General features: G+C 37.9%; 2 protein-coding genes across 4 annotated transcripts; both read left to right on the top strand.

Annotated features, from left to right (window-relative positions):
• The first annotated feature begins 320 nt into the window (after window positions 1–320).
• LOC140944108 (uncharacterized) lies at window positions 321–6,285 on the top strand. Of its 3 annotated transcripts, none has more exons than XM_073393231.1 (6): window positions 321–516; window positions 595–654; window positions 4,833–4,895; window positions 4,999–5,070; window positions 5,311–5,380; window positions 5,667–6,285. In XM_073393231.1, exons 1-6 carry the CDS (start codon window positions 445–447, stop codon window positions 5,999–6,001), a joined length of 672 nt encoding a protein of 223 aa, XP_073249332.1. In that variant the 5' UTR covers window positions 321–444; the 3' UTR covers window positions 6,002–6,285. The 3 variants fall into 3 exon arrangements, with proteins under 3 accessions (XP_073249332.1, XP_073249335.1, XP_073249333.1); XM_073393234.1 differs by lacking the exon at window positions 321–516 and adding an exon at window positions 4,165–4,272 and having other exon boundaries at window positions 618–654; XM_073393232.1 differs by lacking the exons at window positions 321–516; window positions 595–654 and adding an exon at window positions 3,460–4,272.
• A 6,747-nt stretch (window positions 6,286–13,032) lies between these two features.
• Window positions 13,033–15,706, top strand: LOC140943400 (tumor necrosis factor-like). Its single transcript, XM_073392480.1, has 3 exons — window positions 13,033–13,216; window positions 14,240–14,309; window positions 15,081–15,706. Exons 1-3 carry the CDS (start codon window positions 13,130–13,132, stop codon window positions 15,446–15,448), a joined length of 525 nt encoding a protein of 174 aa, XP_073248581.1. The 5' UTR covers window positions 13,033–13,129; the 3' UTR covers window positions 15,449–15,706.
• Window positions 15,707–17,289: the final 1,583 nt, after the last annotated feature.

Below are 17,289 nucleotides of genomic sequence, written 5' to 3'. Positions count from 1 at the left end.
TGCCTAACTCTCGTGCCATTTGCTTGGAACACCAAGGTCAGCGGCAAGTCGCCGGCAAAGAACCTGGGGTCTAGTAACGTCGTTGCTTGGCCGATAGGCCGGGACTGACCCTGAGGCTGACTCGTTCTCGGTCGCTATTTACGTGCCTTTGGGGTGAGAGGAGATTGGTGTTAGGTTGCGGCGCGCGGGGAATCCCTTCCCATGCCTCCCGCGCGCTACAACCTAACCCCAATCTTCTCTCACTCCTCTCACTTCAAATATACATAACTAGCAACAGGGTACGAGTCTGGGACTGTGGTGTTCGAAAGCAAAGGGAAGTTGAAGAGAATTATTGATTAACTCGCATGCTTCCACTTCCCGGCCAGCCTTTTTCTTTCTCCTTAGTCATGAATTGCGTGACGAGCAGTATAAAAAGAAATGACTTCGGAATGACTTGGCTTCCAAATGCAACCAGTTCGTGATCCGACCCCTAAATTCCGGGTTGTGAGCAATCAAGAAAAAGGAAGAAAGAAGAAGGTTGAGACCCTTTTTTGATATATCAAAGCGCCTTTCATACTTTTATTTATTAACGATAAATATTTTTGTTGATTTCAGGGAACTTCCTTGATGTTGCTTTTAGACACTGGCGTTCGGACAAAGACGGAAGTCTGCCAGGTAAAAATGTAAAATTCCCTTGTTTGTTCAGAAAGGTACGGAACAGATAAAACTCAAATAAGGCTGGTGAGATTCCATGTTGGAGAATTTCGGTTGATGTCTCTTTTTTAAATTATACTTTAGGGCTCAAAAAAAAGATTTTTTAAAATCAATTGCTGACTGTGAAAGAAAGTTGATCCCGTAACATGAACGAGATTCGCGTCCTTTGAATACAAATGAAATTGAAAAGGTTGTCATGCTTTGTTGCATAATTGTCAGGGGCACCCAATGAGAATGTAGTACAAAACCACTTAAACATAGCATTGTTAAACGTATTTTAGTATTTTTATCCCCTAAAAATTTTTCATCTGTTCGGATTTCCTAGCTGAAAGTCTAGTGATCCATAAATTATAGAGATCAAAACTTACCTTTTCGATAATTTCAGCCAGAAAAAAGGCTCCCGAAAATTCTAGGTGACCTTTTAAGGGTAAAAATCCGTTAAAAATGGGAAATTATGCCATTTTTTAGATCTTCGAAAATCCTAGGAGAGCGAGGCAAGAAAGAAATTGTACAACAACTGTTCCGAAAGATCTAGATCTCAAATCGTCTTCCGAACAGATATTTTCCGAAAATTGGCGTTGGGTGCCCCTGAATTGTCAGGAGCAATTCTTCACTCGTTTAAAAAGAATCAAGTAACGTTTCCCAAAATTCTCCGTCTTCTTCTCCAATTTGAATCGCGTTTCACGGTTTCACTGTTCTTATTACGAGAGGACGCTATGCTTCTGACGCGAGAGTACATTCGAGCCCGGTTCCTTGAAATTCATTCAGCAAATTAGCTAGGATTAAAATAGTCCAAATTTTAATTGAGGTTTTCTTGTCTAAGAACACTATTGAGCCTAATTACTTGGCGATGAAGTTATGGTAAAACAAAGAAAAGTAAAATACAAGAATGAGGCCTTCTTAGAGGTGGGGAAGTACGTATGTCTCTGCCATGTCCCTATCGGTATTTTTAATTTGTATTTTGAATGCGTTTTGTGAAGTTGCGCAAAGAAAACAAAAGCGAGTTGTTTGTCTTATGGCTAATCAGTGATCACTATCCGGCTTTCGGGAATGGCTTCGAAAGATCAACGCCATAACTAACTGATAATAATAAAACATTTTAATACCTGGTTCATTAATAACGTATTCAGTGTAATTTCACGATCCCTTCTAAACCCCAAATTACATCACAAAGTGAAAATTCTAATTTAATTCTCAACACGAAAGAAACTTGTCGCGTTTCAATGTAAATAAAGTGTGTCGGTTCAGCTTTTTATTCCCGTCGCAGCAAAATTTCGGGATCCCACCATTCAATTGATTTTAACTAGTATCTCAAAGGTTTCCTCAGTTATTAGAGGAGTTCATTTTCGCACGAGTTTCAAGCGCTTTGTCGCCAGCGAAGTTGGCCCGCACTGGACAGCAATTAAAGTGCGTCTTTGACTTAACGTGTCTATTCTCTAATAAGGAACAATAAGACCAGTTGTATGCGAAAAATGAGAAACGTTTTGCAGAAGCAAACTCAAGAAGTCCGGAGCAGTTATAACTTCGAGCTTCCTCTGAACGGTCCAGCGAAAAAAATTCATAACCAAAACAACTTCTTTTTCAGCCGGAAAGGAAAAAAATATATAAAACATAAATAAACTTAAATAACTATGAATTAGGAACTAAGTAAACTTCCATTCATGGTAATTTTCAACAAATAAAATTAACTTACAAAAATTGTCTTCCTTTTCTGACGTTTTCTTTTTGCAGAGGTTAGGTTCGAAAATCAACAAATCCTAGCGATTTCTTGACTTTTTTCACAATGCCGAACTAACTTCACTTTAAGCCCAAGTTTATTAGCTCGCTATTGATTTAAGAGCTCGTTAATAAAATAGTTCGTACGCTGTCTGCTTTTATGTAAATGGCTTACGCAACGAAATTCACTCAATATAGTTCACGAGACACAACGACAAATGTTGGAATTAGCTTCACTTATCTCGCCGTGTGTTTTTGGTTTCCTAGTTTTTGTGTAGTTTTGGCTTATAGTTAACTCGTGCCTCACTGTTTGGCTTGGCCGTGGAGTGTCGTGTCTCCCTCGCGAAAGCGAAGCCAGCCCGGAGGCCGGTGACTCTCGACTCTCCTGCTATAGACAAACGCCAGTTTAAAATTAATGAGATCCTGTTTCTAAAAAATAAAATTAAAAAAAAAATTGGCACCTGTGATTTCACAATTAAAAACAGTCCCAATTGCCGGACCTCATGCGAAGGAGTTTTCCTCAATCGTCGTTAGAAAAGTAGAAGTTTTGGGTTACAATGACTGTTCCTCAGCTACCGCTTTCCTCGGATCCCACAGAAAATAGAAAACAAAAAAAGACATTGAGTTTTAGTAAAGTTTTAGTTTTGCTGTAGAAAGTGATGTATAAATTAATTATTACTATAAAAGGGCTTAAAACTAGAGCGTCTAAATTAATAAGACCATTGAATTTTATTTCATACTTTAAGGCGAATTTTTCGACCTATAAAACGATTAAAGACTAAACATCAATTTATTACCTTCAAGTTTGTTATATTGTAAGGAAAGCGTAAGAAAAAGCACTAGAGTCAACTTACTATATGTAAAGTGGATCATGGTTCATCTGTGTTATAAAGAATTCGAAAAAGATCAAAGGATCGAATCTGTTTTCAGTTTTTTTTTTTGTCCTAATTTAAAAACTGAGCCTAACGCAGCTAGGGTCGTCACAGTATACAGTGTAAAATATACCATATGTTTTTTACTTTTACGGTTACTACAAGTAAGCGAAGAAAGAGATCATTGTACTAAAATAAAATAAATCTAATTTAGTTTCAGGAAATGCTTTTATCTTAAAAAACTACTTTGTTAACTACTTTGTTATTTAATTCCACTAGATCTAATATCCAGTCTCCTACATCGTAGAAATTCCTTAATTTATTTCAGAAGGGAGTATTCACAGACAGAAAGTTTACGTTTGCAAAGTGATACAAAATCAGTACATACACAAAGGAATCGTCCTGTAGTTAGTACAAGGGAAAAAGTAACCGTGCGATTCCTTAATTTATTTCAGAAGGGAGTATTCACAGACAGAGTTAAAAAGGTCACGTTTGCAAATTGATACAAAATACAGACACAAAGTACACGGGAAAAAGAAGAATAACCGTGCGATCTATAGTTTTGGGATTTGCTACAAATTACACCGAAGGTGTAAGGCCTCTCTTAATAACACTTTTAGTTTAGGCTTGGACCTAGGAACACTTGTTATCGGTGGTGAAAGTAGCTGAAAGTGAAGACCCATAATAAAAGTCTTAAACACGAACGAAATTCAAGTCAAGATGATATAAATAATATATGAATGCCTCGTCATAAGTTATTGCATCATCCGTTTGGTAAAACGTACTTGTTTTTCTACTCGTCTGAAAAATAAAAAAACAAAATCAGATAGTATGAATCATTAGTCTACAGTCCGCGGCTTCATTCTCTAATCACTTTTTACAGGGTTAATAGCCAAGAGCTGACGAGATTATGAAGTTCGTGGTTATCATTGTCGCGTCGGTTTGTGCCAACTTGTATTTCTGTGCAGCAGGAAATACTTCAGGAAATCAAGTAAGACGATCCAACAATCTCTAACTTAAGCTTTTGTCAGTGTGGTAGTTTTTGCTTGTCCTTGAATTTCGATGGATTAAAAGTCGGTTGCAAACGCCCTAACAGTCCCAAAATATTCTAGAGTTGACAAGCTTACTTCATTTATTTCAAAAATTAATATGACTGAAACGAAAAATATAAGGTGCGTTAAATTCGGTTAATTTTGTTTTACATGGTTTTCTTTTTCCATGACCAAATGAACTACAACGGAATGGTTGTAGAAATTTTTCGATACCTAACGGAAACAATATTATTGCCACTCGCAGCAAACTAAAACAAATTCTTGGTTATAAGTCCCATAGCATAATTTGTCAACAATGACAATTCGCAACAAAAATGAAAATCGGTAAACTTCTCAGAATCTGTTAGAATACATTTACAATTCTCCAAACGTTAAAAATTGGTCCATTAAGGAAAATCCACAGAACTAGGGCGAATCCACAGAGTTTAATAAAAGAATGCCAAAATTCTCTTGCATAGAATTGAACTCCTTAATTGTTCTACTTTTCCTTAATCAACAGAAACTTTGCGCAAATTCTAAGCAACCAATCACGGTCAACGTTTACGGAAAGGGATGCCAAAAGGTAACATACCACCATTTCCTTTGATACCACTTGTAGTACTATATCTCTTGTAAAATACTGCAATAACTGCATAACATTCACGTGCGTGTATCATGCATTTTAGGGTGAAAAGGGATCAAAAGGAGACACGGGATCCAAAGGGGACAACGGAAGTCCTTGCCAATGTTCCTTACAGGTAAAGGCAAACAGTTGACAAATCGCTACTGGAATAGCCGTTTTAAAAGCAATTTTTTAACAGTAATAAAACGTAAGGTAAATATAACGAAATTTTCTGAAATTTGTCTGGTTCACAACACAAGTTAACTCTGTAGGAAATTTCGGGAAAAAATATACGTAAGCAAAATACTTAACTTGATCTATAAGTTATTTCTCTGTAAATACGTACCATGTACACTGTTTTTTTTTTGTTTTACAGAATGCAAACAAGCCATCTGCTCATATTGAATCTGTAAACAGACAAGTCGTGACCTATCAGGCCAACCAAAGTATGTGTTCCTTTACCATCCTCTACACCGTCCCCCTCCACTAAAAAAGTCAAATAACATCAAATCACATTAATCTTTAGAGTGCCTCTTTTATAGTAAAATGCATGGCTATACATTAAACTGTAATTCGGGGACTACCGACCGAAACTAATTTGTCCATGTCTTTCTTTCGATGTGGACCGGCGAATATATACAATGCACATCACCCCTGGGTTACAACAAGGCCTTGTGCTTTAGTGGAAATCACCCAGAATTAAGATCAGTTTTTTTTATTTTCACCCCATAGTGATCAAAGACTGGTCTGTCAGTGCCCCGTACAGCCATCTTGCTGGAGGGATGAAGTACCATGATGGAAAACTGACTGTGCCTACCACTGGACGGTACTATGTCTATCTGCAGGTCTTCTATCACAATAGTGGAAGGGTCTATATTAGAGTGAACGGTAAACACGTGACCATCGCTCAATCCCCTTGGCTGGGAAAAGGTGACGACATTACCGCGTATGCAGCTGGTGTTTTTAACCTGAAATCTGGTGACGTCATCACGTTTGCTTCGGCTTACGCTAACTGTAAAATTTACATGTATACCTACCACACCTACTTTGGCGCGTATTTGATTTAAAAATCTGATGAAGATCGCGTGACAACTGCACCATAACCTCGAGAATCAAGGGACTAGACATTTTTTTTTTTAAAAAGTGCATAATTGCTATGTTTAACGAACATTTTTTGGTAAAGAATGTTTCTAAGTATTGAGCAGTTTAGTTGGCGCAATATTCTGTAAAGTAACCTTATAGGTCATAATTAAGGCTCGGTTACTTTACTTGTATACACTGTTTAGCAGGAGACATCTGTAATGGATATTTTAATGCTGAAATAAATGCAACGATGGTGCTAAAGCTGTATGCATCAAGGAGTGAAACTAGGGCAAAAACAAAGGTGTTAAGGGACTGTATCGAATTCTTTTCCTTTTTCTGAATAAATAACTGTAGTGGAATGGTTTCCTGAAATACAGTAAAATAATTATTTCTCGAATGGCATAAGCATGAAATGATGAATACAAACTATAAAGCGCCCACTTCCGCTTCCGTCCCTGATGGGTAAATAGCCCGCAGTGTATTGTTGGTTTTCACATGATGTCACGAAAATTCAAACCACAAAACTATCGATAGAACCGATATTTTATTTTCACGATGTATTAGAGCAGCTGAAAACTAATTTTCATACAACTTTTCGCTTCACAAGGGTTCTTGGTTTTGTGATAGAGTACGCTTGAATTTCTAAGATTTTGCGTGACGCGCGGCGTTTACATGACGGCCAAGAGAGCTGTCATGTGGGTTAAAGTAATTACTTATTTCAAGGAACTCTGCTCTCTAAACAGTTCATGTATTAGAAAAAGTATTACTTTAATGTTCATGAGTTCCTCGAAGAATAAATTCACGCTTTTGTAGGAAAACTCGGTAACAGAAAGTGATGTTTCTGTTTCCGTCCGCCATGTTGGTGCTCATCCGGATGGGTAACAGCATGGCGTCTCCAACTCTATTAATTGTGAAAACATTTCCTCGGATATCTCGTATACGAAATCTTCCTCTGACCTGAATCTTGAAGAGGGTCTTTGCATATTTACCTCCTTTAATTTTCCAGATTCTGGAATTTATCTTTTGAACTGTTTTGATTTTTATTTTGATCTATTTTGAATGGCGTGACACTGAAATCTCAAAGCAGAGTAAGATCAGGGAGAGCGAACAATACGATCAATAAGGTTGGAAAGCCAAGACACTGCTTTCTTTGAAGTCTTTTACTGAAATAGTACATCGGCTTCATACAAATAAACTACAGTTACGGTTAAGGAATGTCACTTTACGTTACACAAGGGGTAATAAGTCTGAGAAAGAACTGTGGGGAGGAAAAGGAGGAATTTTAAGTTGTGTGTTGACCGAAATTTCTTATAGCGTATGAACCGTTGGACTTTTATTTTCTTCTGTTTTAAAGCGATTTTCTCAATATTTATATATTCAAATTTGTTATATGGTACGGAACGACTCAACAATGGACTCAACTTATCACATGTAAATTGGATCATCTGTGGTATACGCCAGTGGCAAGATCAAACGAATCTTGTTTTTCTCCTTGCTTTTCTTTTTTTTCGGTCCAGGTTTAAAAATCAGCTTCACGCACTCGATTCGTTTGATCTTTTCCACTGGCGTACCACAGATGATCCAATTTACATATGATACGTCGAGTCCATGAGTCATTCCGTACAAAATAACAAATTTGAATATATAAACATTACGAAAATCGCTTTAATTTATAGGAAAATTGAAGTGCAACGGTCCGTTGATCTAACATGTGTGGTAAAGAGAGGCCATATAGAGTACCACTGATAAACGTCAACGCCACTTTTGCCGTAAGGTTGTTTTAGTGCGACCACTGTGTTAAACTTCATTAGGGTTAATTTTTGTTCTTCTGCAATGTGGAACGTCCTTGACATTTTTTACGAGTAAATATACGCACGCAATAATGATTATTCTGCCGGTTAAAAAGTACAGACACAAAAAAGAAAAAAAAATATATTTTCTTAAAACATTGAAACAACACTTACAATCAAGCTTCAGTCTCAGTAAAAATATTTGGCACACTTGATTGTATATAGTCCTCGCCTTCCCATCTCCTTGGGCCTCCTGTTCAGCGGTTAGTCGTCGGCAAAGAACCTGAGGTCTAGTAATGTCGCGATAGACCAAGATGACGCTTCCGAAAGAAGTCGAGTGCTGAAGAAAATTCTCGATTAACTCTTATGCTTCTACTTCTTGGCAAACCAACTCTTTTTTTTCTCTACTAAGTCATGAATTGCGTGGCGAGCGGTATGAAAAGAAATGACTCTGGAAAAACTTTCATGGCTTCAAACCTTGCATGGCCTCACAAGTCACATGAATGTGCCCTTAAGTTAACCGATTTGTGGGTTAAAAGTTTATTGTTTGATTTGAATTATAAACTTATTAATTGGAGCTTCGCTTTTAGCCCTGGGTAAATCTGTATATTAAGTCACTGTCAGTGGGAGCTTTTTTTTTTTGGGGGGGGGGGGGGAGGGGGTGGGGTGGAACTGTGGCTAATATTATTGAACATGGGTTATTACACACTTTATGAGGAATCATACATTCTGGAAATTCAAATAGAAAACTAGAAAAGTAATAACGATGAGACAATTTCAACCTCTTAGAAAGTATAATGATGTAAAGCGACTTAAGGTGATTTTAGGTGATTTTAGGCGATTTAAGGCGACTTAAGGCGACTTTAAGCGACTTAAGGTCCAAGAGTAGGTCTATTACTGTTTGCCATGAGAACATTTACGGTCGCTACTGCATACAAAAAAGTAACAATGATTACTTCCACCCATATTTTGACATTATCGTCTTTAAGATGAAAAGGTCTTCATTTCCTGTTGTCTAGAATAAACAAACTGAACCCCGATTTCTTCCATTGGCATATTTATCACTGTCTTGTTTGCCTCCTGAGAGACCACGTGATATTGTTCATATCCCATCAGCAGTTAAGTGCGTGAAAAGATGGCGGGTATCGTGAAAAAGGTCTATTGCTGCAATCGTTCCTGAGACGTCATTTCGCGGGGAAACCAGTGGTGGTGTCGCTAAATGTCGGTTTTTTTCTCAGGCTACAAGAGTTACTGCGCAAAAATTACATTCATTATAGCGAAATCTAATCCCAAATCCTGAATTGTTACTTACATTGTACTTTATCCCCAGAAAGGAATGTTTAAAACTCAAGTAGAAAGCCAAAATGATAATAGAGAGAAGAGAAAGCCAGTTACCCCAGCGAGGAAAAGAGAAAACGAGGTTACGTGATTTCTTTTTCTCGTTCATAAGTTTAGATTAGTCACTCAGTGTTCTGTCAGCTTGAACACTGCGAATCGTAGAATGTCCCGCGTACTAAAGTTTGACCATAGACAGTTACGTGCACAACAAGAAAGCAGTCATTATACTAAAATATTACAAGAATCGCCAAAAGACGAGTTTACCGGGCCTGCCAATTTTCCTGGGGGAGTCACCTGAGATCATGCCCAATTTTAGCGGTTCTCATACTTTCTCTCTAACGGCTACCGCTAAAATTAGGCCTGATACAAACTCTCTCACGTTTGTTCTCCTTACGGCCAGATTTTGGCCGTAACGCTGATTGGCTGTTAGAACAATGCCGCAAGATCTGATTGGCTGTCGGAAACGCCGGAAGTTGAAAACTCTTATTCCTCGCGTGGTTGTTTTCGTGAATGATCCGTCGTCGGCGGAGAGAAGGATCGATTTTGCTGTCTTTTTTGTTGTTTTATGATCTTACGGTAGGAAAATATGCCTTCACATGTGCCATGGAAATTGAAAATTCATATGGTTGTTCATATCTTCTCTGCATTTGCTTTATTTACGGAACTAATGTGAGTGTATTGTTGACCGCTAACAAGGTGCCTTTTGATTTACCAACAAACGAGTGCAAATCAAAATACTGTCCATCTTAAAACTGGTTTCATTTGAGAGTTTAGCTGGGAATGACGCAAGCGGAGGTTCACTGCGAAAGAAACCTCAATCGCCAACTGTGAAGTATTAGACGAAAAATATCGCATCGCTGTTCAAGGAAGTTTTGTAGGCATTATTATAAAAGCTGGTGGCTTAAGGTAAGAGACTTGTCGTTTGCCTTCGCTTTTTGTACAAAATAAACCGGGAAAACTGGTGTCCTCGCTCGTAGGCTGTTTGCTGTTTGTTAATTTCGATTAATAAATTAAGCGAGCTTTTTAGACCTTCAGTAAAACAACAACACAACTAAGGAGAACTACAAAGTGTATTTGTAATATTGTTTTTCGTTTTGTTTATAGGTCAGTTGAGCATGCAATTAGTGGGAGATAATATTTACCTGGATTTTTTGAAAATATAGATTTTTTTAGACCTTTGTTTCTGTAGTACATTCGCAAATATTATTGCAAGTGTACGCACGGGACTAAATCAGCTGCATTAAATGCACTTGAGAACTCGTTTGGTTTGTTCTGAAATAATTTATATATCCTTTGAAAAGTTCGCGATATATTTCTTCAATATTTTTAAAGATTTATGTATTGAAAATCGGGGAAAATTGCCGAGGAAAATATTAAGGCAACAGAAAAATAGAAATTTCAGTATTTTAAATTCGAGCTCGACTAGCCAAAATAATAAAACTAGTAGAACATCGTTTCGACGTGTTTTCGAAAACTTTTTACCTTCTACGCCAACAGAAATAACCTTCGAGATCTCCCTTAATCTCGCAAGAAGTTAAATGTGATTGTGCTGACTGTCAATCAACGGCAAAAAAGTGGGCGGAAGGCGTTTCGTAGAAGGTTTGTATCAGGCTCTCTTTTCGTTTCGCCTTGCCCGCCGGAATGTAATTTTCAAAGCGAAACGAAAATAGAGCCTGATCTCAGGTTACTGGGGGAGGGGGTGGCTGCACACTTAGGCCACCAGGCTTCTCGCTGGGCATTGCATGACGTAGCATATCATGTGAGACTTCAACAGTTTAATACTCATTTGAACTTTGTACCTTTTTGGAAGACTTTCGTAACAAGAAAAATGAGTGCCATTTTCGGGTCGGGGCTGTATAGTACCTCTTCAAATTCCACTATTATGTATAAAAATAAGCAAGTGAACCATTCTAAGTAGGAATCAATAAGCGTTATTTTCACGCACCCCTCCCCTAATCCCTCTGCTCCCCAATATATAGTATAACTTATTTGACCTAACCGGAAATTCCAAAAACCATAATTGTCGTTATCAAACCTCTGTTAATAACACGGCAGTACGTCTCTCAATTCTGGTTCTTAAAACTAAAAAAGCAAATTAAATTTAAGTTAGTGTCTGATACTGCGTTATAAAGCCTTTCTAACTGTCCTACTCAAAATATATAATATTTTTTTGACTTGGTGATCTACAATGAGCACATTCCACAGGACATTCCTTTCCGTGTAAGGAATGACTTTTCACACGCTGAGCAAGAATCGCAATTAGATAAAAAGACACATTGACCGTCACATTTTAAACGATTTAACTTCAACATAAAGAAAAAAACTTAAAAGCGACCCATACTATCATCTTTTAAAAAATGGCACTGACAAAAAGTGCCAATGACAGCTTGAGAGAAATCTTTATTCAGTGGGTGTACTGACACAGACACTTCCGCCACAAACACAGAGAGATTTGTAATCACGTTTTGGAAGGGAAAAAATCATGCAAAGGTTTAAACTTCAACAAATAGTGAAGAAAAACCCCACAAGGTACTCATCGTAGAATCTTTTGAAGGAGACGATGAAAAAGCGCAGTACATCAAACACGTCTTCATTTTACAATGGCTGCCTTCGCTTAACATGGGTAAGTACTTCATGTTAAGCCATCATAAGGTCAAAGGTTAATTGTCTGTTTTCACGACATAAATCCCGGCGAAGGAACTCTCTTACATTAACCTTATAGATATTGTTCTGAAGTAGTGTAAAGATTAGATGAGGCGGATGGTGCAGCCCCACTGCGACTTCGCAGAAATACCCCCTGAGAAAAAAATGAAACTCATTTTATAAACTGGGCTCGCCACAGGCAGCCCAGTTAATAAATATTCAGATTCAGACTATTGTTGTGAAGTATTTTCTATATTGTTATGAAGATTGGTGTCATTTGTGTCGACAGGTTTTTGAAAGTTAAAACCCTTTTAATGAGTTTGTTAACATAATTGTTATCTATGTCCTGACTGTTGTGTCACGCGTTATTTAGCTTATTTCATGTTTGTACTTGTAAGTTTAAGTCGTTTGTATTTTGAATACTAACCTTTTAATGGGTTTGTCAACATAAGTGTCATTTTATCTTGTGGTTGAAATAGTATAAATTGGATGCTAGGCCTTGAAGTAGCCATGGGGGTCGGGATTATAGCAGACCTTTGCAATTATTGTTACCTACATCAGGGTTCCTGTTTTGGTCCAACCTGAAGTGTGGTTTTCATAATTATGCTCTCATTGGTTTTCTTGTACGTGACATGATTAACCTTATGAGTTCAGTCTTGTTTAGCTTACTAAGCCTCTTTGGTGATCAACAGGATGTGAAAGTCACTATAAAGGCGTTTGAAACCGGCTCTCGTGGTAAGCAAGCCCAAATTTGTTTTTTCACTTTGCTCGGTTTCCTTTGTCCTTTTTTCCTGGAACTGAGATTAAGAACTCAAAATTATCAACAGTAAGATACAAAAGGCAACAGCTTTTAAAGCATTGTGTTTCACTTCTGATTAAACTAAGATAGCCCAAGGACAAAAGTGGCTAGGTTTGTTTTGATATTTAACAGACTTTCCTTAGTTATTTTTGAGCTAGTTGCGTTTTTCCTTATTTTTCATTGCTTGGGATTATAACTGACCTTGATTGCTATCTACATCAGAGTTCCTGTTTTGGTTTATGTTCCAGCTCTGAACTTTGGTTGTCAGGTTTTTATTGGTTTCCTTCTTCTTGACATGACCTTATAAGTTTTTCTTCACCCACTTTGGTAATCAACAGGATGTGCATAAAAATCACAAGGAAATGCGTTCGTCACTCTCGTGTTCAGCCAGCCCGAATGCATCTATATTTTTAAGTTATTAAAATTGCCAATTTTTGGCTCAGTTTTTCAGTATTACCGATCAAGTTGAGCTGTTAAGTTAAACTTAGTCTGTCTGAACTGCTAAACTTTTCACAAGGTTAATATCTAAGAGTTGCAAGATCATGAAGTTCTTGGTTATCATTGTCGCTTCGGTTTGTGCCAACCTGAATTTTTGCCAAGCAGTAACCGTTTCAGGAAATCATGATCAAGTAGGACGATCTACCATTTCCTAACTTGTCAATAATTAAGTCAACTCAATTCTCTTACTTTATTATTATTGTTTTTTCTTTCATTTTATCTATAATATAATTTGTTTGCTAGCATTTGTTTGTCCTTTTAATTCCCAAAGCAGTTGAAAAACGATCATACGCTTGAACAGTCCCAAAATTTTATTTTGTACTTAGTATTTGTGTTGAAAAGCTTACTTCGTTAAACTTGTTACGTAAGGGACTCGCTTAACTCCAAATACCGATAGCTGTAGTATATAAAATAGTGTTACTGGGCAAATGTGATACCGGAATGACTCATTCTGGAACGAGTTCTAGTTCATTCCATCTCCATATATTTCTCTATTTCTATGTATTCGTTTATATGATAGCGAAACGACATTTCGTTCCCATACAAGCCACTCCGGAAAGTCTCGTTATGGTGAGAAATTTATTTATGGTATAACGTAAACTACAAACGAAAATCGTTCCGGAGTGAAAATCGCATAGCGAATAGCGAATGAGTATCTATCGCCTCATATAAGGGAATCCAAGACAGTTTTGGACTCTGGATTCCACGCAGTGGATTCCGAATACTAGTACCCAATTCCAGTCTAATTCAGTAAAAGTTGGATTCTGGATTTCAATCGTTAGAGGGATTCCGGATTCTTTGAGCTGTATTTCGGATCCCAAAGCCCAGGATTCTGGATGCCAAAAGCAAAATTTTGTGTGCTTCCAGATTCCACAGGCAAAAATTTCACGGATTCCGATATCTAATTTGACGCGAAAACCACACGCGAGCGAGAACGCCTTTGGCTGAGCCGTTCGATTTTGATGTCAATGCAATGCGAACTTCGGTCGTTTAGAGCTAACACGTGGCTTCCACAAAAACTTTGTAGAGCGAGCAGTAAACATAGTTCCTTATATAGGTGGGATACTAAGTGAAAAATAGACTCTTGTAAACTTATTTTAAAATAGCCGTACTATTGAGAAAATTATTACAAATTATTGTTCTTTATTTTACAGAATTCAAACAAGCCATCTGCTCACATCGAAGCTGTAAGCAGAGGAGAACTGACCTATCAAGCCAACCAACGTATATGCGTTCATTACCTTCCACTACACCGCCAACTCTCCACTTGTCATTAACCATCTGACACATCGTGTCTGCCAATGGTCTAATAACGTAGAATCAGATGTCATAAATTGTCTCTTGTATAAAAAAGGCTTATTCTGATTTTTGCCAACGTATCATTCGCAAGACACGAACCTATTAGAAGTACTAGTTTTGCTCATTTTGTATTCAAGTACTGACGATTAAGCTTAAATTCTCGAAAAACGCTCTCACGGTGCTACAGGTTAAAAACGCCCCCCATTTCGCCTTCAAAGAAGACAACTTAAACAACTAATATGAAAATACTTCATTTAAACACAAAAATTATTAAAAATAAATATCCTATACATCATCTCAAACGATTTCCGCCATTTTCCATCACAAACATAAAACTTCTAAATAACGTTACTTTGAGTTCAAAACTACTGTCTGAAATAAATGTTCAAAACACGAACCCGTGGAACACACCGCGAAGATAAGGTAAATAAGAAACCATAACGAAACAGCAGCATTTGCTGTCATAAAAGGACAGCAACAAACAGACAGACTTTTCTGGTTCGTTCTCATAAGAACTCTGCCCTGAGTGCGCTCATTGGCTAGTTTGTATTGCCTACTGTATTTCCCGACTCTGTACTGATCTTCAGACGAGTTGTCCTATTCTTTTTAAATTGGATTATCATAGATTCCCTTTTTCAAAATTAAAGGAAATTTAATCACCCAGAATTAACATCCTTTTTCCTTTTCACCCTATAGTGATTAAAGACTGGAATGCCAATGCCACGAACAGCCATCTTGCTGGAGGGATGAAGTACCACGATGGAAAACTGACTGTGCCTACCACTGGACGGTACTATATCTACCTGCAGATCTACTATCACAGCACTGGAAGGATCCAAGTGAGAGTGAACGGCCGTGTGCGAACAATGATTCAGATCCCTGTCCCAGATAAAGGTGTCCACGGTACCGTGTACGCAGGAGGGATTTTCAACCTGATTGCTGGTGACGTCATTACGATTTTTTCAACTAGAAGCAACTGCAAAATTTACATGTCGACCGTTCACAGCTACTTTGGTGCGTATTTGATTGAAGAAAAGACGACAAATGCCCCAAACACCTCATAAATCAAAGGGGTAAACCAGATTTAATAACAAATTCAAAGTGTTTGAAAAGAGCCTTTCATTCGAAATCATCCTTTGTCATTAACATTGATTCAAAAACTTCTCTTAGCAATGTAGTCAAGTTTACGCCGCTGTAATTGAAACCTTATCAGTCTATAAGGTCTATTAGGCTTGTTTACTTAACTACAATGCGCTGTTTTGTAGAAGACATTTGTAATGGATATCTTAAGGCTGAAATAAATTAAAGAGTGGTGCTTATAATCTGTGTGGAGCATTGCGTAAAAGTAAATCAACCTATTGTAAGTAAATTCATTCAATGTATCAATTTGAAGGCCTGGTTTTCATTTGTCGGGAAAATCGAAGACGATCAGGAATTTTACTGTTTCTCGAAAGTCCCAGACTTTGTCTGCTGTCTGGGATGGCCGGAAACAAATCAGGTAAATCGGGACGCGTCCCAGAATTTCCGCGCTGGTCGGCGCAAACATTACCGACATCAGACATCAAAAGTTTTAAAATTTGTACTGTCGGAGACGTCGGGAAACGATGGCTCTAATGTATCAAGCTAAGTCGTCTATGTTGGTGTGAACAACCGCATTTTGATTGTGAAGTGCTAATAAATTGTACGGAATTAGCACTATATAAACTGCAGGAAATGTGACTGAGTATCGGGTCACAGCCTGTGTAGGATACTCCGTGCCATTAATCATTAAGTGTCCAGCAGGCATTTCGCAGAATCCTTCTTGACCCCAGCAAGGTTATTCGTTGTAAAAGTTCCATGAAATATGGTATTCCCAACTGTCTTAGCCGCATTTTAAATCCTTTCGAAACTGTTCCTAGTCAACCAATTAAAATTAGGATGACTTAAACTGAACGAAAGTTCCAAACTCGTTTGATTTCCTATTTCAAGGCATAGTAATTACCGATCTTCTCTCTTTTCTTGCTAATTATTCTGGTGTCGGATGGCCAGGCAACATCAACTATAATGCACGATTTATCTTCCTTATTTAGGAGCATAATATCGGTATTGTTGTGTTCAATGTGATGGTCTAATTGGATCTTAAAATCCCACGACAGTTTGTACTTCTGGCAGTATGACAGACTGGATCCGGTTTGTGGTGATACTAGCTAGTTTGCAGCAGTGTCCTTTCAAAACCACATTTCTCGCTGAGAATTATTGTCAAAGAAATGCCGTTTAGCTCTGGTGGATGTTGTATGACGACATTACACCAAGCACGGAGCGAGCCAAACTCCGGGGGGGGGGGGGGGGGGGCACTTGGGTATTTTTTGGGTAGGTATGTGCCGCCCGGGACTCCAAATTGGCACCTCGTTCTAAAAAAAAAATTCCCCTAAAATTGATACCCCGTTCTAGAAATGGGCCAATTTTTTATACTCCGTTCAAGAAAGTTTGTAAATTCAAATGGCCCTGTTTTTTAAAAAAGATATTTCTTTATTTGTTCAACTTATACATCAAATAAATGCTTCTTCATAATCGGCAACAATTTTAAGCGGAAGATAAAGCCGTGATCCACAATTTTTTATACCCCGTTCTAGAAAACGGTCCTTTGGGTTAGTTCTCCTCCTTTAACTTTCCAATACCTTTCTTAAAATCCTTGCTGTTCCCAACAAAGCCTTTTTCTGCAGGAAACCCGTATTAATCGTAATCCCCAGCTTGTCAAGCCATGTATCCAATCTTTTGCTCACTGCACCGAGTGCACCAACCACTACCTGTACCACTTCCACACGTCTAATACCCCATGAATTTTCTAATCTCCCTCTTCAGATCTTGGTATTTTTCAACCTTTTCATTCTCCTTTTCATAGACTCTGTGATCCCATGGTGAAGCA

Source organism: Porites lutea, chromosome 7 (genome assembly GCF_958299795.1).
Source record: "Porites lutea chromosome 7, jaPorLute2.1, whole genome shotgun sequence".
Lineage (NCBI taxonomy): Eukaryota > Metazoa > Cnidaria > Anthozoa > Scleractinia > Poritidae > Porites > Porites lutea.
The sequence above is the reverse complement of the archived record's forward strand: the minus strand, read 5'-3'. Positions and strand labels throughout refer to the sequence as shown.